Genomic DNA, 25,469 nt, shown 5'->3' with positions numbered 1-25,469 from the left:
ATCGGGAAATATGAATGAACACTGTCAGATCCCCTTCTTTACAAGAACTGACGTGTATGCTCTGCTCTAAAACAAACAACACATGAATCGCGTGTATTCCCACTCGTATAGTAGCGAGGGCAGGGAAGCACACACGACTCAAGTTGCTATTTGCTCGCCAATAAGCTTCTGTCTATAATATATATATATAATGCTTGAGGACAAACAACAATAAATAGACAGAGACAGTTTAACACAGAGCGCTTTGCTGAGGCACAAAAGCTGGAGCCGGTCTTTCCGGATGTGTATTTATACTTTCCTGGTCGTGACGTCACCCGCCGGTGACGTTCACTCTCGCCATTGGACTAGTTGACACACGTGCATCAGACGCTTTCACGCTGAGGGCGTTCCCATAGCGCCCCCTTCGGGACGCAGTGCGAGTTCCCTCGAAAGGGAACTAAAGAATCCAGTAAAACTTGAGATTATTACTTGTGATATTAGAGCAAAATAAATAGATATGAGAACAAATGTATAAAGCTAAATGAAACAACACTCTCTTAAATATTTTGTAATTCCATTAAACATTTTCATTTAATTTAATTTATTTTCATTAAAAAGGCTCATTTCTGTTATTGTAGGCTCGTTTTGTAAATGTTAGCAATTAATTTAGACAAGCACAAACTGGATGCTGGTAAGAGCCGGTACAGGCGTGCCTGCTCGGATATTATTGAGTGCACGCATTTGTGACAGATTGAAATAATATGCATTTAAATTCATAAATCTGAAACGATTGCTCTTGCCTGCTGGAACACTAGGGGGAGATCTCGCGGGTTTCTTCATTCTACATAAAGTTCGCAGTGGGGAAACATCCACGAGATTTATGTTTGTTCATCTCCCTCTTTTCAGGTATTCTAATGATAAAATGTTATAAGGTGTTAATTATATAATGTTTTAGAGTGTGTAGATGTTATAATGATACCGATTGCATTTTGTTAAAGATGTTTTAAACGTTTACTAGTTGAGATGCACGAGCTCAGCCGTGAGTTGGCGCGAGGCCTACATAATGGCGCGAGACCACATGTAGAGTGTTTAACATTATGTATTTAGTGTTGAATGTTGTTAATTTAGTGTCAGTTGGTTGAATTGCATTAAAAAGGTGAATATATTGAGAAATGTGAAAAGTGAATTACAGAGAATCCAAGATATTGATGTATTTTCAGACGAGATAATTGTTTAAAGAGTATTAACATGTTATTTTGAATTGTTGTATCGGATATTCTCATAACAGCTATATAATATGTATTAATTAATGTATTACTTATAAATAACTGAAGATTTTATAATTAACTAAAAATTTTATTAATGGGTGATTCTCACGAAACCATTAAAACACCACGGCACTAATGATTTTAAATATAAAATGTGTAATATAGTAATATTAAAAAGCATCAGAATAAAGACAATACTGTTCTCTACCTTGCACAATGTGTGATTTCAACATAAGAATTTATTATTTTTCAATTTTATTGCATTTTCTGCTGAAATTCTCATTACCGCAATGCGTCCGGCTGTGTCTGAACGTGTGTTATGTTGTAATTTAAACAAATTAACATAAAAATATTTAGGAAAAAAATAAATAGCTGTTTTACTAGATTATTTCAGATGACAGAAAAATTATTTACTGAATATTCATGTATAATAATCATGAAGAAAAATTAGGAAAATGATGTGTCCATGCCAGATGTTCTCATCCTCCACAACACTTTTTGAGGACTGTTTAAGCGCAGAATACATCATTTAAATAGAGTTTGATTGTGAGTAGCCAAACACATGGGCCAGTTACTTCAAGATGGCTACCAGGTAAGATCATATCTTTATATCTCTCCAGTTAAATGTTAAATATTCTCTTGTCAGAATGTTTACACAACATTTCGATTATCATTACCGAAACAGGTAGTTTTCTACATTTCGAAAATGGTTAGATTTACAATTTTTTATGAAAATGTGCTTTATTAAAGTCTAATTATATGCACTGAGTAAAAAATTAGCAAAGCCTTCATGGCTTCTCTATTGTTAGCAAAACATACTGAGGTACCTCATCCTCCGCAACACCATTCTCATATACCGCAACCATTTAACGGCAGTTGCGGTAAAGAGAACTTCTGTTTCGAAAATGAGAATTTAAGCATATTGTTTATTACATTTAAATATCTCTTATGAATTTAATATAAATTTAAAATGTAATAACTGTTGATATTTTGCTTCATGATGTTTCATTGTAGACAGTCAGCAAGTGAGAAAAAAAAAGCTTTAGCAAAGGACAGGTTGACAAAGTTCAGGGAGAAATTATACAGCAACCCAGAACTGCTCGAGGAGTACAGAAGGAAGGAGAGAGAGAGGTTAGGTTTGGAGATGTTACAGCAGGTGTAATTAGCAAAAAACACCCTACAGTGTTAGGAAATGTACATGAGAGTACACACACACACAAACACACACACACAAACACACACACAGCCCTTTAGCCTATAACAGGCCTTTGGTTTGAGTGTACTGTTCATACTGTGGGAAATTCCCACCACACTTGCAGGTTGTGTGACTCTTAAAGTGACAGCGGCCTAATAAATTTGCTGCACTCTGTCATTAATATTAATAAAAAATTTCAGTAGTTTAAATTGTTAATTTTGTTATAATTTAGTAATAATTTTAATTATATAATACATAGTTATTTGTGCTTCTGTTTGTAATTTGTTTTATTTTCTTGTTTATTTACTTATTTTTTTCAATTAATTTCAAAGACTGAAATTAAGCTCTACCCCACCCGACAACATCAGGCCCATTATAGGATGCATGAACACACACACACACACACACACACACAAAGCAACAAGTCTATACTATATGATATACTATATGAGGTGTACGTAAGTTTTTTTTTTTTTAATGTCGTGAGATATGCTAATTTAATGTTGTGCTTTCTTTCCACTTACAGGTATCAAAAACGAAAACAAACTAGCAAAATAAAGAAAACTGAAGAGCTGACTAAGAAGCAACATGAAAAGAAAAAAAGACAGTGGCGGGAAAGCTCAAAGCGTTATTATAAAAGAAAGAAACAGCTTAAAGCTGTACTAGACACAACACCATCTAGTGAGGAAGATGATTCACTTCAGCTTATTCAAGTTATTGAAGAAGCAAATGAAGTTCAAGAAAATCTTCATGAAGCTGCCCCAAAAGAACAGCCATTCTTGTCTCAGCAGGTAAATGTCCCAGTAAAAAAAAATAAATAAAAAATAACATATATTTATATAAAATCCAGTTTCCAATTTTGTCAAATCTATTTTAGAGGTTGACTGAACTTTCAAATGTAGAAGTCAACATTAAAAAGACATAAATTTACTGTTAATTTAGTAGGAACAACTTATATTATTAAAATATTAAAAAGCAAGAGCTTAAAATGTCAGGTTTTATGGTCAGGGGCAACTAATAGGCTGCTGAACATGCCCAGATTGATCACGGCTGATTTTTATCAAAGTATTCAGAGTTATGATGACATGATTTATATATATATATATATATATATATATATAATTCTTTGTAACAGTTGTGTTTAGTTTCAAGTCACTATTAGAGTGAATGAGGTTATTTTCAGTTAAGTTTCCATTTCAGTAAGTATAAATAACTGTATGGTGGTCTACACAATCATTTTTGTATTAATGTAAAATTACTGAACTTAAACATTATTTTAAAAGCCAAACAACAGTGAAAAGTTAAAATAACTGTATAATTATAATTTTAATGTAATTAAGTTTGACTAACACAACATACACTTCTCAAAAGTTCTAAAGATCTTTTTTTAAGTTTTTGAGTTTCCAACTTCCAACAATATATCTTTTTTTTTTTTTTAACAGCGTAATGACATCAACTTAACTCCCCCCAAAAATGAGATACAAACACCAAGAGAAATAAAAACATCTACCCCAAAAGAATCACCCAAAACGAAGAAAAGAAAAATAACACTATCAAAATTGAGGGCAAAGTTGCGCAACACGGAAGAGAAGCTTTTGGACAGGACTAAAGAGATTTTAAACCTAAGGAAAAGACTGAGAAGACTTGAGAAGAGGGAGAGAAAGCAGAGACGTACAAACATGGAAGGCAGAGAGGCCAAAAAAAAAGCTAGAAAGAGAGATCAGATAATATTACCCAACAGCCAGAGAAGATTAATGCGCAGAATTGTTAGCCGCTTCTTTCACCAAGATGAAGTTTCTACTGTAATTAATGGCAAATCTGGTGAAATTCGAAAAAAAGGCCAGATATTTCGCAAGAGAGCCTTGACAAACAACATGGCAAATCTTCATAGAAGATTTCAGACTGAGAGTCCCAGGTACAAACTTTCTATGTCTCATTTCTGTAAACTTAAGCTTGGATCAGCTTGGATCATCCACCGTAGAGTAACAGACAGAGAAACATGTGCTTGTAAAACACATGAGAATTTTGGCCTGAAGATAAAAAAGCTGCATCAGCTCGGAATCGTAGCCACATCCTCTCCAAGTGACATTGTCCAGGCCAGTGTGTGTTGCGATAATGACATGTCCTGCATGTACAGGACATGCAGCAATTGCAAAAATAAGAAATTTCCCACAACACAGGATCCTTCACTGAAAGAAAACATCATAGTATGGGAAGAGTGGGTTACAAAATCTGTACCAAAAAAAGTTACAGTTGGGCCCACTGAAGAGAAGGAAGTGAGGAAGGCTTTCCTTGAGAAGAGACATACCTCCATCGAAAAGCTTGTAGAACTGACACAGGACCACCTCTCAAACTTCTCAAGACACATATACAACATCAAGCATCAGTCTGAAAGACTGAGAAAATTGAGAGAGTCCCTTACTCAGAATGAAGTAGTAGTCCATGTTGACTACAGTGAGAACTACGCTTGTAAATACAGCAGAGAAATAAAAGAAACTCACTTTGGAGGTGGCAATCAGCAGGTGACCCTTCATACTGGAGTTATTTATCTCAGTGGGGGGAAGGTGAAGTCCTTTGCATCACTTTCGGACTGTCTTCAGCACAATGCCATAGCCACAGGGGCTCACCTTGACCCGGTACTGAGGAGCATACGAGAGGAGCATCCAAATGCAAGGGACATCCACTTTATTTCAGATGGGCCCACATCTCAATACCGGAACAAAACCAACTTTTATCTAGCCTCGACAGTGCCATTCATGAGAGGATTTAATTGTGTAACATGGAACTTCACAGAAGCATCCCATGGAAAGGGTGCTCCTGATGGAGTGGGTGGTGCCTTGAAAAACCTGGCTGACAGAATTGTGTCCTATGGTACCAGCATACCAGATGCCAACACTCTTTTTGAGCAGCTAAATCTCAATTCATCTGTAAGGCTCTTTAAAATTACGGAGGAAGATGTCAAAACAAGTGCCGAATTAGTACCACCAGACCTGAAGACAGTACCTGGGACAATGAGAATTCATCAGGTGAGTAAACATATTGAACAACATCTTCAAACTCAAAGTAAATAAACTAAAGTAACTACCTAAAAAAATAGAAAATAATGTTTTTATGTTGAGTTGCTGGATGAAACATCCTTAAAGCTGTAAATAAGAGATGGTTTAAAACTATAGTAAACTGAGAACTGAAATGTAGTTAATTACTGTGTAAAGGTCATTGCACACTGAGTCTGAAATTTTCTCACATTAAAAAATAAATACGACCTCATGTTGTGTCAATCGAGTTTACACACTTCCTCTTTAGTCCGCCATAAAAAAAATTTGGATCAGGTTCGATTTTCTGCGTTTTCGCATCCATAGCAAGCATTTTGATAGGAAAGGATGACAAATATGAAAAAAAAAAAAAGAAAGAAAAACGAAAAAATGCATATGATAATTTTGGACTCAATTTGCAAGGACCTTAATGGGTTACTCCACTCCAAAATGAAAATTTTGTCATTAATCATTTACCCCCACAAAAGCCCAGATGTTTGAAGTATGAAAGACATCGTCAAAATAGTCCATCTGCCATCAGGTGTTCAATCTGAATTTTATGAAGCGACGAGAACACTTTTTGTGTGCAAAGAAAACAAAATATTGAGTTTATTCAACTTGTTCTTTCTCCTCCATGACACTTCTTGCAAGCGCGTTCATGAGTTCACAAGCAGACCACGACACATGCGTACAGATCACGCACAGCGCCTTCTGGGTTTTCTGTCTGTACACTGGCCTCTACGTTAGCAGGTCACGGTGCAAGTTATTAATGACAATTTTCATTTTGGGGTAGAGTAACTTTAAGTATGAGTCCATTGAGGTAATTACCTGCAAACTCTAAAAGAGAGAAGTTTAAGATTCAAAGATATGTTATTTATCTATTATTTGATATTAGTATGTCCATATTTAATATTTAATATATTTAAATCAAAATTACTGTTTGTTTCTCTTTAAGCTGACATCAACAAAAGCAGGCCTTATCTACACCAGAGAAGTGTCCTGTTTTTGTAATTTTGCCCATGGATGTTTCAGTCCAAAAGAGTTTGACTTCCGAGACAATGTGGAGCCAGAAAAGGAGAACACAGAGTCAGTTTTGGAAGCAGGAAAGTGGGTCCTTGTACAATATGATGGAGAACTGTTCCCTGGCACAATCACACAGGTATGAAGAAGTATTTGGTGATATGGATATTTGTTGTCGTTGATGAAAAATCCTTACATTTATTTATGTATTATTTGTTTATTTATTTTTATTCTCTAGATTGTAGATGATCAGTATGAAGTTGACACGATGAGTTGTGCTGGACCAAACAAATTTTTCATTCCATCCATAAGATATGAGGGAGAAAAAGTGTGGTACTACTTTGATGACATAAAAGCGATCATTCCAGAGCCACAACCTGCCACATCCTCAGCTCGACACTTCTGTGTGTTGCCTGAGATCTGGGCAAAGTACACAAACAAACATGTGTAAAACACTAAATTGGTAAAGATGGTAGCAAGAGATGTTGGGGTGGTGATAGAACCACACCATAAAATGTTAGTTTGCGAGCTACCTCCAAGATGATCCTAATACAGTAAACCAGAGTGTCATTTCATTTAACCTCCTGAAGTATAGTTAACTGATTTTCTTCTATTAAATTTTCCTGTTTGCACCACAGCCAATTAATTAAATACCTTGCCAATATAATTAATTCATATTTGTTTTTTGTTTTGAAACAGCCACTAATCTACATTGAAAGAAAAATGTTTTAGGCACACGTTGATATTGCCCTTTTTATTCCTGTTCTAATGATTTTATTTTTTTTATTTTTTTTTATTTTTTTTTGCCATATGTATTTTTCAAACACTACACAATAAAACTGTTTTGAACTTGAATGCATGATTGTGCAAATATTATGTTTTTTCTCCTTTAAAATTAGTTTTTAACAAAAGCTCAGACTAGTATACGTACTATCATTACTGAAATAATTAACATCATTTCCGAAACCTATGTATCATTACCGCAACAGATGTTCATTAAATGTTAATTTAATTAATAGAAACATTGTACTTTGATTTTAAATGCATGTGCAGAATATACAAATTATGTTCTTTCAGGTTTGTCATGTCATTTTGAAAATATGTCAGGTTTCATCGAAATATTTAAAAAAAATTGGTTGTAAATTGTGGAAGGTGTTGCGGTAATGAGAGAAATTAATCAAAAAAAAAAACTGTTAAATTAAAAATAAATATTATTTCAGAATTTCAAGTAACTATGCATGACTATTAATAATCAATTTTTAAAAATGTGAAAATATATGAGCTTTTCTAACAGTGTTGATGTTTTCAGACTGTTGTGGTAATGAGATTTTTTCAGATTTATTTTCGAAAATGTTTTAAAAAAAAAGTGTTAAATGATAAGTAAAAGTTTTAAAATTAATTTTCACAAATACTCCAGACTTTGTTTCTAATGTCTGGGAAAAAAAAAAAAAAGTAAATTTAAGCATTTTTTACATTTTCATGCTTGACATTTTTATAACCAAGATTTCGTGAGAATCACCCTAATAGCTTATGATATTCATTGTAAAAATGTGTGAAAGGAGAAGAGAAGACCATTGATGCTGTTTTGCAAAGTTTATTGTCAATTGTTATGAAAAGATTCTACATAAAGTTCGCAGTGGGGAAACATCCACGAGTTTTATGTTTGTTCACCTCCCTCTTTTCAGAGGTATAACACAATCAATCCCACAATGCACCACAATAACGAGTGGACAACCAATATATGCTCAACGGCTAGAGAATACCCATAATGCACTGTGAGGGTCGTGTCGAATGAATTCCTGCATCTCGCCAGAAGATGGTGCCCACAGCTGAATCATCCATCCATTTCCCAAACCACTGGTTCAATATGGGTACAGTGTAATATCATACAGGTATAGATTCATTTTTAAGATTATTAAATTGTTTAATAATATTTATTCATGGTAGTTTCCATGACAGAGTTAAAGATAAATCTTTTCATTACTACTGACATCTTTTGAAAAGACTGAAAGTTTTTTATGACATCTTTTTTTGACGTCTATATCAGACGTGCAGAAACTTTCATTCTGGCTCCTCAGTGGACGTCTTTTCATAGTGTGCCAAGATGACTTCTGGACATAACTTTCCTTATTGGTAGTTTGTTGTGATTCAGGTTTGACTTTTAATCAACCTGATGTCCATGAATGTCCACAGTCTTTTATGGTCTAACGGTGACGTAGTCACATGTTTCCTGTCCGTCAGAAGTCCTGTCTGAGTGATGTGTAGCTGAAAATATGATGGAGTAGTTGAGATTGTCAGAGGGGCTGCTGGGTAATTGTGCTAAAGCATAAACAGAGGCGTCGTGTTCATCAAATACAGGAAGGACTGAACTGTAGACAGGATGATCAAGAGTGTCACTGATGTTTTCATAATCAGAGACAGTATGAGAGAACTGACAGAAGAGAGTAAAAACAAATGGTTTAGAGTGGAGAAGATGATTATAATCCACTAATAAAAGATCAAACTCAAACACATGATGAACTCACGTCTCTGTTTGGTTCATTATCTCTGTTGGGCAGATGCTCAGTCGGGCCTTGAACGACATCTCTGGGCTGATTTCCTGTTTTGTGACACCAGATTTATTGTTTTGTGGCAAAATGTATTAAAGGCCTTTATTTTGACAGCTTTGTGACACTGAAGTTCAGTTTGACTATGAAAATGAGAGGTAATAAAATGATTCATGAGAAAGACGGTTACCTTCTTTCTTTCGTCTCCATCTGAAGTACATGAACAGTGAGAATCCAAACCCTGTCAGGATCCCTACGACCATCAACATGACCATCATGGCAAAACCTTGAAATACAGACAACAAAACCATGTGATTATGACTATAAATGTCCTATTTCTGATGAAACTTCAGAAAAAAGTCCCTGGACAGGCATTTACTAAGTCAAAAACTTTGAACAACTACATTCTTGATACCTTGTTCTGGTTTTGATGACGCTGCATTATTAGAAGATGAGAGCATCAATATCGCTGAAGATGTTGTTGATGATGATGATGATGAAGGAAATACAGATGTGACGGGTCTGTTAGATGCAGCATCTGCTGTCGCTGGTTTACTGCTGTGATCTGAAGCTGTTGTGGTTGGTTTAGGTGACTCTGAAGTGACTGAAGCACAAATAATCATCTGGTTTAATGCATGATGGTCTGCAGTCTATTGTAGATATGAGGAGAATTAAAAAAAAAAATATTGTTTAAGCAAGACATTTTATATATTGAACATGCATTTCAGAATAAATATAGTTTCATTTTTACAGTCTAATAGTGGCACAAGATCATGTGATCTTTGTACTTCCCCTGATGCAGCTGTTAGTGTCAAGGGTGTGGTGAATATACAGTTACGTATGTGTGAACAGCGATGTGTGTTCAGCATCTTCACCAGTTCTATAAAGTAATCATATAATCAGTAAGCATTTAAAATGGCTGGTAGCATCTCAAATTCTTAGGCTTTTATTTTTTTTAAGAACGACAGGCCTTAAAAAGCCTGGATGAAACACTTGAAAAAAGTGTAAGAATTTGAGTTGTGCAGTTATATTTTCTGTTTCTTTTTTTTTTTATGAACTATTCCTCCATAAATGAAGCTGTATGTCATGTGATGTGTCAGGAAGTGATGCGGGTCAGTATTTGTGTGGTGTGAACTCATCATGGGCAGAGGATATTGTGGTTTCTGTTATCTTGCCTCTTTACATCTTTATAACACACGATACATACTCTCACAGACACAAAGAGACTTCTGTAATACTTTAGTATATTAAATATATATTAGTTATGCTTATGTATTTTACACCATATCTGTGTGCACTTATGAACTATTTCACTCATACTGTATTTTCTGACTTACCATGTTTAATTTCCAGGTAAATCTCTGTATAGTCATCGTATTTTCCCAGTCCTGTCTTCACAGCACACCAGTATTGTCCTTGATCTTCTGTTCTCAGATCAGTGATGATGATGGTGAAGTTGTGGGTCGTTGTGTTATCGGTCAGAGAGAATCTCTCGTCTTTAGCTGCAGATCCAGATTCAACAGGAATGTCTTTATCCAGTACTTTACATTCTCCTCTGCAGAGATATTTCTTATGTGTTTCATATTCAGACTCATAGGGACACCGTATTTCAACTTTTCCTCCTTCATAAGCAGTGAAAGTCAAGATCTTCATCTCACATGCCACCACTAAAACATAAAGAGAGAGAAACAGCTCAGAGCAAACATGGACCTGATTGAGAACAGGTGCTGAGAATAAACACAGAATAAACTCTTACCTGACATGATGAGCAGCAGGTTAAATATGAGAAGTTTATGATCACAGATGAGGATCATTCTGCTTTATCTGTGTGCTGCTGGTGGACAGACTTCATGAAGAGCTTCTCTCTCTCTCTCTCTCTCTCTCTCTCTCTGTGTGTTTGTGCATGTGCGGAGGATTGCGTGAGTGCTTGAGCGAGTGGCGGCTTGTTTGAGTGAGTTTTCATTCTTTCTTTCAATTATTTTGAAAAGTTAGCGTTGTTTAGTTTACTGTTATTTGTAATTAGTTGGGAGTTGTGAAAATGCCGTCAGATTCTGATGGGTTTACTACCTTAACAGCACGGCATGGTTTGAAATGTTTACCGGACGAATCAATCACTGTTGAAGACTGTTTGAAGGCTATTAGTAGCGAAATAGGTGCTCGAAACATTTTGTCAGCATCCAGAATGAATAAAGCTGTTGTCGTGTTCGTGAGGGAAGAGTCTATGGTTCACCATTTAGTGGAAGTTGGCTTATCTGTTGGTGACGTTTTTTTGCCCGTTTTGCCGCTGTCGAGCCCTTCAAAGAAGGTAACTCTTTCCAATGTACCTCTGTTCATTTCAAATGATTCACTTGAGCGATTACTTAGCCGATATGGTAAAATCGTGATGCCGATTAAAATGATCCCTCTTGGTGTTAAAAATCCAGACTTAAAACATGTGATGTCATTTAGACGTCAAACCGCTATGATTTTAAATGCTGAATTTCAACACTTAGACGTGTCGGCGAAATTGACTTTGGCAGGTAAAGATTATTTAATTTTTATCAGCACGGAATCAATGAAATGCTTCTCTTGTCTATGGACATACCAAATTGAAATGTACTAATAATAAGGTGGCTGAACGAAATGAGACTGAGCCTGAAACACCTACTGTGCAACTGCAAGTGGCTCCTGTAAATGATAATCAAGATGGCAGTGATCAAACTGATCAGCGGGCTGAATTGGATTCATTGTCAAAGGACGATGAAATTCCGAAAGAGGACGCAGTGATCAGTCATGCTGAGAATGAGGCAAAGTGTTCAGTGAACGCTAACGAATGTGCCAATGTTCACAGTGCGGCGAGCGGTGGATTTGAGACCGTTGCTGCGGGAAACGACGACTCACTCCCTAGAGAGCCAGGTGAGCTTGTGGGAGTTGGAGTGTTTCGAGACTCTCAAGCACCTTTTGGTCTGTCACAGGATGATGTGGATCAGCTTTCTGAAAGAGGTGAGGCTCAGTCTATGGATAAGAGTTATGACAGTGAGGAATCTGATATTGTGGATGATTTCACTGATGTCAGTTCCCAAGGAAGTGCTGCAGAGAAAAAATGCAGCTTACAAATGAAACCACCATATTATACAGTACAGCAAATTAATGATTTTCTCAATGATACTTTTAATCAGCGAAGACCAAAACTAGAGAAGTATTTCTCTGATTTACAGCTGTTTGTTGATTCTTGCGCCATGGCTATGAGAAAAGCTTCATTGGAAGAGCTTGATCAGCCTAAAAGATATAGATTAAAGAAACATGTTAGTGCTGTTAAAAAAAGACTAATCACACGTCATAAAAAACAGTAATGTGGTCTTGTATATTTAAAGTGATGTATTTTCTTCATTGCATTCTTTTATTTTTTTGTCATGGCAACCTTAAACATTGGAACCTTTAATGTTAATGGTTGTCGGTGCATAAAGAAGAGAGTCACTTTGTTTGATTATTTTTATTTTGTTGCAAGAAACACATACAGATCCGCAAAATCAAGCACAATGGATTAGTTATTGGAAAGGCAGTGTTTTATTAAGTCATGGCACAAATCTTAGTGCTGGTGTTGCCATCCTTTTTTCTTCACGTGTTGGTATACAACCAGTTACGGTTGAAATTATACCTGGTCGAATTCTGAGAGCTGATTTTGTTTTTGGTGATACTCATTTTTCTTTTATTAATGTGTATGCACCGAATGTAGGTCAAGAACGAATCTCTTTTTTTAAAAACACTTTCTGATGCTTTGCTACAGTGTCCTCAGGGAAATATTGTTGTACTTGGTGGTGATTTTAATTGTACGGTTAATTCATGTTTAGATAGGAATCATGATGAACCTCACCATTCTTCTGCTGAAAGTTTAAAGAAATTAATTAAAGAACATAATTTAGTTGATGTGTGGAGGGAGGCCTTTCCTGGAGCTAGACAGTATACATGGTTAAAAGCCAACTCTAATAATGTGTCAGGGGCTAGGCTTGATCGCTTTTATGTTAAGAAGGACAATAGGGGTAGGTTTTTTAGCAGTACGATTTCACCATCTTTTTTGTCTGATCATCACTATGTATCTGTAGTAGTTTCTGTTTGTCTTTCTAAATCCTATAAATCACATTGGCGCTTTAATAATAGACTATTGCAGGACTGCACTTTTTTTCACTCCTTTAATCTTTTCTGGAAAGCTTGGAGAGAGGAGAGGTGTAACTTTCAGTCACTGAGTCAATGGTGGGATGTTGGTAAAACACAAATCGAGTCCCTTGAACAAGCTATCCTTGGGCAAAGCAGTGACTGTACCCACAATAATTCAACTTTTATTGACTCTGTTGCAAATTATAAACTTCTTCTAAAGAATTTATTGGAGGAGTGAGGAAAAACAGCCCTTCTAAGGACCAGATTTGTACAGCTGAATGACATGGATGCTCCAACATCATTCTTCTTTGGTCATGAAAAAAAGCCAAAGGAACAGAAGAGTTTTTATCAGTTGAAAATACCAGGTGGCAGTGTGATTACAGATCAACAGGAAATTCGATCTCATACTCTTTCTTTTTATGAGGATTTATACCGCTCGGAATTATGTTATGATACAGCAACTGATGAACTTTTATGTGACTTATACAAATTAACAGAAGAAGAACGTAGCGAGTTGGATAGGCCTTTGACCTTTGGGGAGATTTCACAAGCTGTTCAAGATTTGAGTTCTGGGAAGTCACCTGGATTGGATGGGCTTACAGCAGAATTCTACAAATCCTTTTGGAATGTGCTTGGACAGGACATGTATGATGTTTTTCTTGAAGGCATCGATCAAGGGACCCTTCCTTTGAGTTGTCGAAGGGACAATTCTAACATTAATTCCAAAAAAGGGGGATCTTGGATGCTTAAAGAATTGGCGTCCGGTTTCTTTGTTATGTGTTGATTTTAAGATTTTATCTAAATCTCTGACCAATAGACTCAAGAATTATATGGCATCAGTCATTCATATGGACCAAACATATTGTGTTCCCAAAAGGACAATATTTGACAATCTGTTCTTGATGAGGGATATGATTACTGTGGCAAAAATGCATAATTTAGACATTGGGTTTCTTGCATTGGACCAAGAAAAAGCGTTTGACAGGGTTGATCACCAGTACTTATTTAAAACTCTGGAAGCTTTTGGTTTTGATCCTTATTTTAGATCCCTCATTGAAATGTTATATAACGAAATTTATAGTATGTTGAAAATTAATGGTTCTTTAACTAGGCCCTTCCCTGTAACCAGGGGAATAAGGCAAGGGTGCCCTCTTTCTGGTCTTTTGTATGCAATTTCTATTGAACCTTTATTGGTCTCACTTAGGAGGCAGCTAAGTGGGTTTAATATACCTAGCGCCCCCAGTGTTGATTCAATCAAACTTACAGCATATGCTGATGATGTAACAGTAGTAATAAAAGATTCAGAAGATGTTACAAGAATGATTTTAGTTTTAAACAAATTTCAGCAAGCTTCATCTGCATGCATTAATTGGGAGAAATGTTCATCCTTGCTTTTGGGAGACTGGCAGGTTGCAGGACCTCCTAGGCTGCCACAGCAATGTAAATGGGCCAGGGATGGATTTAGAATCCTTGGTTTATATTTTGGGACTAAAGGTTACACGGAAAAAAACTGGGAAGGGCTAGCTGACAAGGTAATTCTTAGAATCCAGAAGTGGCGGTGGATTCTGCCACACCTCTCTTTTAGGGGGAGATGTTTAGTTATTAACAATCTAGCAGCTTCAATGTTGTGGCATAAATTTACCATATTAGATCCTCCTAAAGAATTGCTTTTAGGAGTTCAAAAAGCATTTATCAACTTTTTTTGGGATGGTTGCCATTGGCTTCCTCCAGGTGTCCTTTATCTTCCTGTGGCAGAGGGAGGCCAAGGACTAATACATTTGGAATCTAAGATCCTGGCAATGAGGCTACAATCATTGCAAAAACTTTTGTACAGTTCAGATCTTGTGCCTTGGGTTGTGGTTGGATTACATATAATCAATAATTTTGGAGGATTTGGGTTTGATAAACAGTTGTTCCTAATGCAGAAGACCATGATGGAGAAAGTGTATTCCTTACCTTTCAGTTTTTATCAAGGAGTGATTCAATCTTGGAATAGTTTTAAAATATTGAGAAATGAAGATGAACATTATGGTATTTCAGAACCTCTTTTTTTTAATCCTCTTTTTCAGTTATCAATAAATGTGTCATCATCTTTAGCCATGACATTTTTGAATGCTGGGTTATCAAAAGTAATGGACTTGATTGATTTAAAGAATGGTCAATGGAGAACTGTACATTCAATTGCTGATCAAGTTGGGATAAATTCAGTAAGAATTGTGGAAGGATTAGTTAGGAATCTTAAGACATCTTTCCCTCAGACTTTCCTTTCCTTTATCAATAATGGGTTTCAGAATGGTTTTATTTCTCAGACTTTTCCTGAGTTCAAAGTAGTTCCTAAAGATTGGGAAACTGATGTTAACAGTCAGACAAAATTGTTAAAAGGTTATGGTGCTTTGGTGTTCCATTGTATTGGGAAAAAAACTTTTATATCATATTTGTGTTAAATCTGTACATTTGGAACAATTGAAGCAAAGACCAGATACTAAATGGAGATCTTTGCTTTCTATTTCAGATGATATGTATCCATCATGGAGGTTATTGTATAAGCCTCCGATCTCTAAGAGATGTGGAGATATTCAGTGGAGAATACTACATTGTATTATAGCCTCAAATTCTTTTGTGTCAAAGATTAATACGACTGTTTTACCAGAATGTCCTTTTTGTAATGCTCTTGACAGTGTGTTTCATATGTTTTGCGAGTGTTTTAGACTTAACCTGTTATTTGAATTATTGGAGAAAATTATTGTAAGATTAGGTTTTACATTTACCAATTGTCACGGTTCATGAATCCGCTGTCTCATTCTGGTGTCTGTGTGTTCTGTAGTGTGTCACCTGATTGTTCGTGTGGGCGTCGCCGCTGATTATCTGATCAGCGGCAGCTGTTTGCAATTACACCTGCCTATATAACGCCTTGTCTTTCGTCTCATGTTTGTCAGATCGTTGTTTGGAGTCCTGGTGTTGTTGTCTCGTGTTTGCTCGTGTTGTTGTCTCGTGTTTGCTCGTGTTGTTGTCTCGTGTTTGCTCGTGTTGTTTGTTCCTTGGACTGGATTTCTCGTCGTTGTTTCCTGTTTCCTGTTTCCTCGTTTGGATTGTTCTCTGGATTTCACCCACGGATTACAAGGCACTGTTTCACGGACGCACTTCACCAGTCACCATTCATCTGGACTCTCATCGCCCATCGAGGTCCCTGCGTCACCACTCTCCTGCTGTGTTCGTTGTGTTATCTGTGACTGACCATCTGTGTGTGAAGCTCTTAATAAAAGAGATTAACTTGCTATTGCATCCGTCATTATTTACGTGACACCAATAGTCTATTTATTCTGGGTTGCAGATATAAAAGGTCTTGGCAGCAACAGTGTATACTTGCTAATTTTTTAATAGGACAGGCTAAGCTTGTAATTTTAAAGTCTCATCAGTGTAAAAATTCTGGTGAAAATGTGAATATTGTAACTCTGTTTAAGTCTGTTGTGGAGTCTAGAACAGAGTCCTGCAATGGGTTGGGTACCCGCGGATACCGGCATAAAAGTGGATAAAACGGGTGGATTGTGACATGCCTAAAATTCACGGGCGGGGATGCGGGCGGATAATTAACTCCTTGTGGGCGGGTAGTAGCGCGGATGAAAAATATGCGCAATATTTGTATATTACCATTATACGCAACAACGATATGACATTTGACCCATCACGTCACCACCACTGTGACAGTGCGACTTTTGTTGATGCTTCTCGTAGCCTAGTTGCACAGATGTCTATGGCCTAGTTGGAGCAAGCGTTGCATCTCCATGTTTTCTGTGCTGATGTGGTCGTGATGAGTTCATGTAGGCTAACATGTAAGGGTTGCGCTGCCAATAAAGCACCTAAAAGCTGTCACAAAGAACCGGCAAAAAAGTAGCCTAATGATTATGATTATGTAAAATATAGCAAGGAAGGAGACATGTTTATTATTAAACAAGTGTTTTCTGTGTCAGTGGCTGCAAAGATGAAGTTGACGATGCTGACTCGCGATCTTCGCAGTAGTGAACGCGCCTGAGAGAAATGCACATTTCATTCGGATTACATAAGCAGAGAGCAGTCTGTTTTTTTTTCGTTTTGAATTGCTCTGTTTAAAAGTAGACATTCCAATATAGATATTTTCCTCAAGTCTGTGAGGCAAGTAGGCTAAGTTACCTTATACGCTGAGTTTTAGTTCATTTATGATACGAGCTCCAGTTCTCCCCGGCTCCTCCGTGTCGTGATCATCTATTGTCTGCTATATTTACTTAAACAAGAAATTGGTTGATGAAACATTGATTAAAATTAAGATACAATTAATACAAAACGAAATTAACTTTAAAGAATTTTAAGAATTTTTTTAAAAGTTAAGAACTTTAAATTTTAAAAAATAAAGCACTTTAATTGGAATGATTTTAGCATGTGTGATTTATCGCGGGCACGGGTCGGGTAACGGGCCAAATATTAACGGGTCTGGGCGGGTGCGGATTTAATTTTGATATTATCACGGGTGACGGGTCGGATCTGGTGCTGAACTTTGCGGGTACGGGCGGGAGCGGGTCTCCAAAAATGGACCTGTGCAGGACTCTGGTCTAGAATAGTAATTGAATATACGTAGTATCAACATACTAATAATATTCTTTATTTTGAATGGAAATGGTATGTTAGGGGGGCTTTGGTGACTGTGTGTGAGTCAGGGAATCTGGTGTTTAATTGGTAATGTTTTGGTTGGTATATGTTTGGTTAAGTTTTGTTTTAAGGTTTTTAATGTTTATATGATTAAAGTGGTTTGAAAAGTCAAAAGTCTCTCTCTCTCTCTCAGTTGCTCCTCCTCACTGTGAATACAGTGTCTGCAGCTGGAACTCCCTCTACTGAACCTCTTCATTGAATAAACTCAACCTTAATTTGACATTTAGCAGACACAAATAAATTCAGTCTTGGCCTTAGAAGAGATTTAGGACTTTTAAGTACACATAATATGACTGAAAATATATTTCATCAACACTGATCTTCATAACTAAGAGACAACATCCACCATTCAAAAATATTTTACTGCATGTGGCCACTTGGTGTCAGTATGATCCAATAATGACATCACTGCCCATAATGCATTTCACTCGGCGTCCATCTTTGAAACGCCTCTCAGGCATCCAAGTGCAGCTCCTATCTCTTTGAATGGGGAAACATCATATTCTCCAAAGCTGTTTTCAAAGCTTTTGATTAAATTTCATATTTGAAATCACCAATGAAATCTGACAACAACTGTCTCGAAAATTTTGTTTCTAAACACTCGAATCATGAAAAAAAAAATGTATTTTTCAGGATGGGATCAAGCTAATGCGTATGTGCAGTCCTATGACCGATTGGCAATTTTGAATTTTTGAATGTTTAATTAGTCAACTTAAAAACGCAACAATAATATGACTGAAAAAAGTTCTATTCCAAGTGCACCAATTGGTGATAATGAAGTGACAGAAGAGGATGATGAAGGTGGTTCAGTTGTGTGATCTGAAGCTGTTGGGTCATTGGGTTTAATGCATGATGTCACTTCTTCATAATCTAAATGAGGAGGCCAACCAAGATGGCGGTGTGAGGACAAAACACACAAGTGATCAACATGGTGTAAATATAAAACAAATGACATTAGTTAAATTAGTTATCACTAGATATTGTTAAAAAGTCTTTTTTTTTTTTTTAGCGCACAAAAAATATTCTCGTTGCTTTACAATATTAATATTGAACCACTGTACTCGCATGAACTGATTTATATATGTTTTTAGTACATTAATGGATCTTGAGAGAGGAAATGTCATTGCTGTCTATGGAGGCCTCACTGAGCCATTGGATTTCAACAAAAATATCTTAATTTGTGTTCCGAAGATGAATGAATGTCTTAGGGGTGGAGAATGACATGAGGGTGAGTAATTAATGACATTATTTTCATTTTTGGGTGCAGAGGCGTTGTGTGCTCTGTGAACATGATGGCTATTCTAAACTAAATGTGACCATACATGTATGTATTAATTTACTTCTCCTGGTTCATATTCTTCTGTACTCCAGAATGACAGCAGCTGAAATATGGCGTTATTTTACTGTCAATTGTCGAGAGCACATTATTGTGACGCGAGAGCATATCAATTTTAAATGCGCGAGCGCAAATCTGAGTGCTCGCGCGCGGATTTCCTCTGCTCTCGCGCAAATCTGTCCGCTCGCGCGCGGATTTCCTTTGCTCTCGCGCAAATCTGGACGCGCGCGCTCAAATATACAGTGCTCTCTTATGAACTGCCTCTCCTCTCGCTCAGATATTGCGTGTGCACGCTCAAACTGTTTCCTGCGTGCTCAAACGTGTCCTGCACGCTCAAACTGCACATGTGCGCTCACGAATCTCTCCGTGCTCTTGCAGAAATTAATTTGCCTTTTGGATTAAATGCTGTCAAAAGTTATAAACCAATCAGAAGAGACGACTGATCCATGAAAATGCTACATGGAATCTTATTGGCTGAGAGTGAACTGTGCCTGGAATTCTTTCGACAAAAAATATATATTTTATTTCTTTACAATTTAATAATATTTATCAAATGTAACCTAGTCTAACTGCATCACATTACAGGTCAAACCCCTATTTATCTAAACAAACAAACAAAAAATGTTTCTTAAAGTTATTGTGGTCATACGTTTTGTGTTGAATTTTTAAAAAAAAAAAATAGGTAACATTTTACAATAAGGTTTTTATTTGTTAACATTAGTTAATGTATTATCTAACATGAACTAACAATGTGCAATACATTACTGTAATTATTAATCTTTGTTAACGTTAAAAATACAGCTGTTTGTTGGTTGTTTACTTCACAGTGCATTTAATAATGTTAACAAATACAACATTTGATTTTAATAACGTATTAGTAAATGTTGAAATTAACATTAACAAATATTAATAAATGCTGAAGAAGAGCAATTCATTATTAGTTAATGTTAACTAATGCAGTTAAATAATGTTAACGCAACCTTATTGTAAAGTATTACCAACAAACATCTTCTGATTTAAGACCGAACAAGATCAGGGTCAAATCGTCATTCCCTTAATACTTAATGTGGAGATCACATATACCACTATAGTCAATTTCTTTTGAGGTCTGGTATAAAACATGACATACAAAAATACCTAAGCTCTTGTGTATGCACGATTAAGCAAAAGAACGCGATCTTATTCCTAAATGACAATGATTCGGTTATGTCTATTAAACCTTTTGAAATTACAATCATACCAGAATATTTAAACCTGCTTTTGCATTGCTGCTGAAAGCAGTGGTCATGTAAGCTATATGTTTTAAACAGCTTCACAAAGTGTTTTCAACAACATACTATTGCTACATCTGTGTTGCAAACATTAAATAATAATGCAAGTATTGCAATAACAATTTATAGTCTGAATATACACTGATTTCAGCAATTAAAATAAGTAGCTAAATGAATGTTGAAACTAATGTTGTTACACTGTTCTGCCAGTAGGTGGTGACCAGTGACTGTTAAAATGTATTTGATGTATCAGAATGTATTTGATGTATCAGAATCATTAATTCCAGACCTCAAAAGAAATTGACTATAGTGGTATATGTGATCTCCACATTAAGTATTAAGGGAATGACGATTTGACCCTGATCTTGTTCGGTCTTAAATCAGAAGATATTTGTTGGTAATACTTTACAATAAGGTTGCGTTAACATTATTTAACTGCATTAGTTAACATTAACTAATAATGAATTGCTCTTCTTCAGCATTTATTAATATTTGTTAATGTTAATTTCAACATTTACTAATACGTTATTAAAATCAAATGTTGTATTTGTTAACATTATTAAATGCACTGTGAAGTAAACAACCAACAAACAGCTGTATTTTTAACGTTAACAAAGATTAATAATTACAGTAATGTATTGCACATTGTTAGTTCATGTTAGATAATACATTAACTAATGTTAACAAATAAAAACCTTATTGTAAAATGTTACCTATTTTTATTTTTTTTAAATTTCAACACAAAACGTATGACCACAATAACTTTAAGAAACATTTTTTGTTTGTTTGCTTAGATAAATAGGGGTTTGACCTGTAATGTGATGCTAGACTAGGTTACATTTGATAAATATTATTAAATTGTGAATAAATAAAATACATATCTTTGTCGAAAGAATTCCAGGCGCAGTTCACTCTCAGCCAATAAGATTCCATGTAGCATTTTCATGGATCAGTCGTCTCTTCTGATTGGTTTATAACTTTTGACAGCATTTAATCCAAAAGGCAAATTAATTTCTGCAAGAGCACGGAGAGATTCGTGAGCGCACATGTGCAGTTTGAGCGCGCAGGACACGTTTGAGCACGCAGGAAACAGTTTGAGCGTGCACACGCAATATCTGAGCGAGAGGAGAGGCAGTTCATAAGAGAGCACTGTATATTTGAGCGCGCGCGTCCAGATTTGCGCGAGAGCAAAGGAAATCCGCGCGCGAGCGGACAGATTTGCGCGAGAGCAGAGGAAATCCGCGCGCGGACAGATTTGCGCTCGCGCATTACATTGATATGCTCTCGCGTCACAATAATGTGCTCTCGACAATTGACAGTAAAATAACGCCATACTGAAAGGCTTGTTTGTTTGTACTGCGCCCTCTACTGTACAGACGTGAATTTGCATTTCCATCAGCCTGAGGCTTATTCATTTCACTTTTGGTCTAAAAGGGCCTTTACATTTGCCAACAATAGAACTTTTTTGTTGTTATAACAATAAACAAACAAACAGACCAGCCCAGATGAGAAAAAGTGACTAATGCAATTAGTTACTTTTTTAAGAAGTAACGCAATATTGAAATGCATTACTTTTAAAAGTAACTTTCTCCAACACTGGTAATGTTTGCTAACATTTTTATTCAAAAACGTGATTTCTTAAATTAAAAATAACAAAATTGAGGCAAAACATTAAATTCAAATAAATAAAAAAAATCAGAAGATTAAACCTTCAGCAGTTAACAAGTGAGTAAAGTGAATTATAAACACTTGATTTTGATATTCTCAGTTCAGGTGTGCACCCAATAATTCATAATAATGTCAGACTGAACTCTAACATATGTTAGGTCTTCTTATTTGTCACATTAGAAACCTCTATTTTACTGCAGTAATATTTAATTAGTGTTTCTCTACTTTAACACAAGTACAGGGTTTGCGTACACGAATAAACATTTCATAATTAATTTATCTAGCCATTGCAGAATGTAGGCTAATGTTGTATTGTCTCTGCATTATAGTGAAGACGACTCCAAACACATTTCCTATGAAAGACGACCGAGCCAATCAGAGTAAGTATGGGGCGGAGCGACACATGTAGCCCCGCCCCATTCCGCATGTCCTTCTTGTTCTTTTAAATCTGATGGATGCGTCACATCAAGTATGACCAGACTTTACAGTTTTATTTTCATTGCCATCTTTGATATTGCTTTAGTAACTGTTGCTATGGTTACAGTTGATTGAATGCATGTCTTAAAGGAACACTCCACTTTTTTGAAAATAGGCTCATTTTTCAACTCCCCTAGAGTTAAACAGTTAAGTTTTACCGTTTTCTGGATCTCATTGGATCAGGTTTTGCATCACGCTCTAGACGGATGTCTTTAATCAGAGCTCATGTCTCTCTTCTTGGCACAGCATTTCAAAAACACATCGCTCAAGTCAAAAGAAGTTTTAATAAACATTTTTCATCAGATTCAGATATGTAACTAAACAGTGTCACTCAGCTTTACATGGTCATGGACTAAGAGTTGCATATAGTTCCTGTCGTGCTGAAGTCCTGTCTGAATGATCTGTAGTTTGAAACAAGACCGTTGAACAGGTGAGAGTGTCAGAGGCGTCATGTTCACCAAACACAGGAAGGCCCAAACTGAAGCCAGCATGATTATTAGTGCAAATGATCTCTTCATAATGACAGACAGTATGAGTGGCCTGGAATAAGAGAAGAAAGAGTCGCCGCAGTAAAACACTCTTGAGATGAGTAACGACAATGATAAAGATTATTAGAATCCACAAATAAGAGGTTATAAACTGATTGAGATCAAACTCAAACACACAATGAAACTCACTTCTTCAGTAAGCAAGTTTTCAGCCGACACATGAACGACATCTCTCGACTGCACTCCTGTTTCATGACACCAGATTGTGACAAAATGAATTAAAGGCCTTTAATGTGAAAGTTATCAGAATGCTTCATTCTTCAGCATGTAAAATGATGTGTGTTTTGACAGAGAGAAAGACAGTTTTACCTTCTTTCCTTTGACTCAGTCTGAAATAAATAAACGATGAGAGTCCAAACACCATCAGTATCCCCATGACTAGCGGCATAATGATGACTGCTGTAAAACCTTGAAAACAGGAAAAAAACATCTGAAAATAATCCCAAATGTCCTGTTTTTGAGGAGATCTGGACAATCAGATGTGTTTAAGTAACAGAATATGTACCTCGTTGTAATTGTGGTGATAATGAAGTGATAGCCGCTGGTTCAGTCGAGTGATCTGAAGCTGTTGTGGTTGGTTCAGGTGACTTCCTCTCTGATGGAAATGAAGCACATAATCTATAGATGAAAACAATCTAAATGACAGTCTGTAGTTCATGCAGTTATTGCAGAATAGAAACTATTTAGGATTGTTTGCTTATTTGAGCATGCATTCAGAAGAAGTGTTATAGTGGCACAAAGTCATGTGACGCCTTTAGTTTCTTGTGAACTCTTCTGAGTCAAAGCTGTTATTAACGCTTCTCTGATGTCAGGGGTGTGGTGGAAATATAGCGCTGTACTGTATGTGTGACCAGCAACATTTGTTCAGTACAGTCCTCATCCCTCAGAGAGAAGCAACCGTTACTGTTCGTCTCTGATGAAACTTTGATAGCCGATGTCTCACTTCTTTGCAGATGAATTTGACATCATTCCTCAAATCTCTTTCATAATGGCAGGTGATGCTCAGATGCATACAGAAGAAATAACAAATTTAAGTATTTTGAAATGCCTTTATCTCACACTAGTACTGTCCTCCTGGAAAACCTGGACGTTTGAAGTGATAGATGTCAACAGTAATGCTGTTAAATATAAATGTATCCTGTTCTTCATAAATAAAACTGTGTCATGTGACAGGAAGTGATGCGGGTCAGTATTTGTGTGGTGTGAACATCATCATCATCATCATCATCATCATCTGCAGAGGATACTGTGGTTTCTGTTATCTCGCCTCTTTACATCTTTTAGCACACAATACATTCTCTCATACATGCAGACTAACCTCTGTTTTACCTCTGAGTTTATTTCATATGTATTTTACACCATATCTGTGTGCACTGATTAGCCACTTCACTCATACAGTATATTCTGACTTACCATGTTTAATTTCCAGATGAATCTCTGTATAGTCATCATTTACTTTCCTCTCCACAGCACACCAGTATTGTCCTTGATCTTCTGTTCTCAGATCAGTGATGGTGACAGTGAAGATGTGGGTCGTTGTTTTATCGGTCAGAGAGAATCTCTCGTCTTTAGCAGATCCAGATTCAACAGGAATGTCTTTATCCAGTACTTTACATTTTCCTCTGCAGAGATATTTCTTATGTGTTTCATATTCAGACTCATAGGGACACCATATTTCAACTTTTCCTCCTTCATAAGCAGTGAAAGTCAAGATCTTCATCTCACATGCCACCACTAAAACATAAAGAGAGAGAAACAGCTCAGAGCAAACATGGACCTGATTGAGAACAGGTGCTGAGAATAAACACAGAATAAACTCTTACCTGACATGATGAGCAGCAGGTTAAATATGAGAAGTTTATGATCACAGATGAGGATCATTCTGCTTTATCTGTGTGCTGCTGGTGGACAGACTTCATGAAGAGCTGCTCTCTCTCTCTCTCTCTCTCTCTCTCTCTCTCTCACACACTCTCAGTTTCTCTCTCTCTCTCATTTGCTCCTCCTCTCTATGAATACAGTGTCTGCAGCAGGAGCTCCCTCTATTGATATATTTATTAAATTTAGTAAATTAATTTACATTTATTCATTACGCAGACACAAATATATTCACTCTTGACCACAGAAGAGATTTACAACTTTTAATATGCAAGTACACAAAAACACAACTGAATATATATTTCATCAACACTGATAACCAAGATACGTCAAGCATCATTCAAAAGTATTATACTGTGTTTAACCTGCATATGTGTTCACTTAGTGTCAGTATGATCCAATAATTACATTAGTGTCCATAATGAGAAGAACAAAACATT

The 25,469-nt window shown here is 36.3% G+C and overlaps 2 protein-coding genes across 2 annotated transcripts; both read right to left on the bottom strand.

Annotated features, from left to right (window-relative positions):
- Positions 1-10,067: 10,067 nt before the first annotated feature.
- On the bottom strand, positions 10,068-11,525 carry LOC125271622 (CMRF35-like molecule 8). The gene is made up of 2 exons (XM_048195737.1): positions 10,797-11,525; positions 10,068-10,707 (listed from the first exon to the last, which is right to left on the bottom strand). The coding sequence occupies exons 1-2, from the start codon at positions 10,852-10,854 to the stop codon at positions 10,355-10,357; spliced, it is 411 nt and encodes a 136-aa protein (XP_048051694.1). The 5' UTR covers positions 10,855-11,525; the 3' UTR covers positions 10,068-10,354.
- Positions 11,526-22,910: 11,385 nt separating this feature from the next.
- Positions 22,911-25,099, bottom strand: LOC125271620 (CMRF35-like molecule 5). Its single transcript, XM_048195736.1, has 6 exons — positions 24,978-25,099; positions 24,568-24,888; positions 23,660-23,749; positions 23,464-23,562; positions 23,284-23,339; positions 22,911-23,146 (listed from the first exon to the last, which is right to left on the bottom strand). The coding sequence occupies exons 1-6, from the start codon at positions 25,033-25,035 to the stop codon at positions 22,952-22,954; spliced, it is 819 nt and encodes a 272-aa protein (XP_048051693.1). The 5' UTR covers positions 25,036-25,099; the 3' UTR covers positions 22,911-22,951.
- Between the last annotated feature and the right edge of the window lie 370 nt (positions 25,100-25,469).

Source organism: Megalobrama amblycephala, linkage group LG7 (assembly GCF_018812025.1).
Source record: "Megalobrama amblycephala isolate DHTTF-2021 linkage group LG7, ASM1881202v1, whole genome shotgun sequence".
Lineage (NCBI taxonomy): Eukaryota > Metazoa > Chordata > Actinopteri > Cypriniformes > Xenocyprididae > Megalobrama > Megalobrama amblycephala.
Note: the sequence above shows the minus strand (reverse complement) of the source record. Positions and strands in the feature narration are given on the sequence as shown.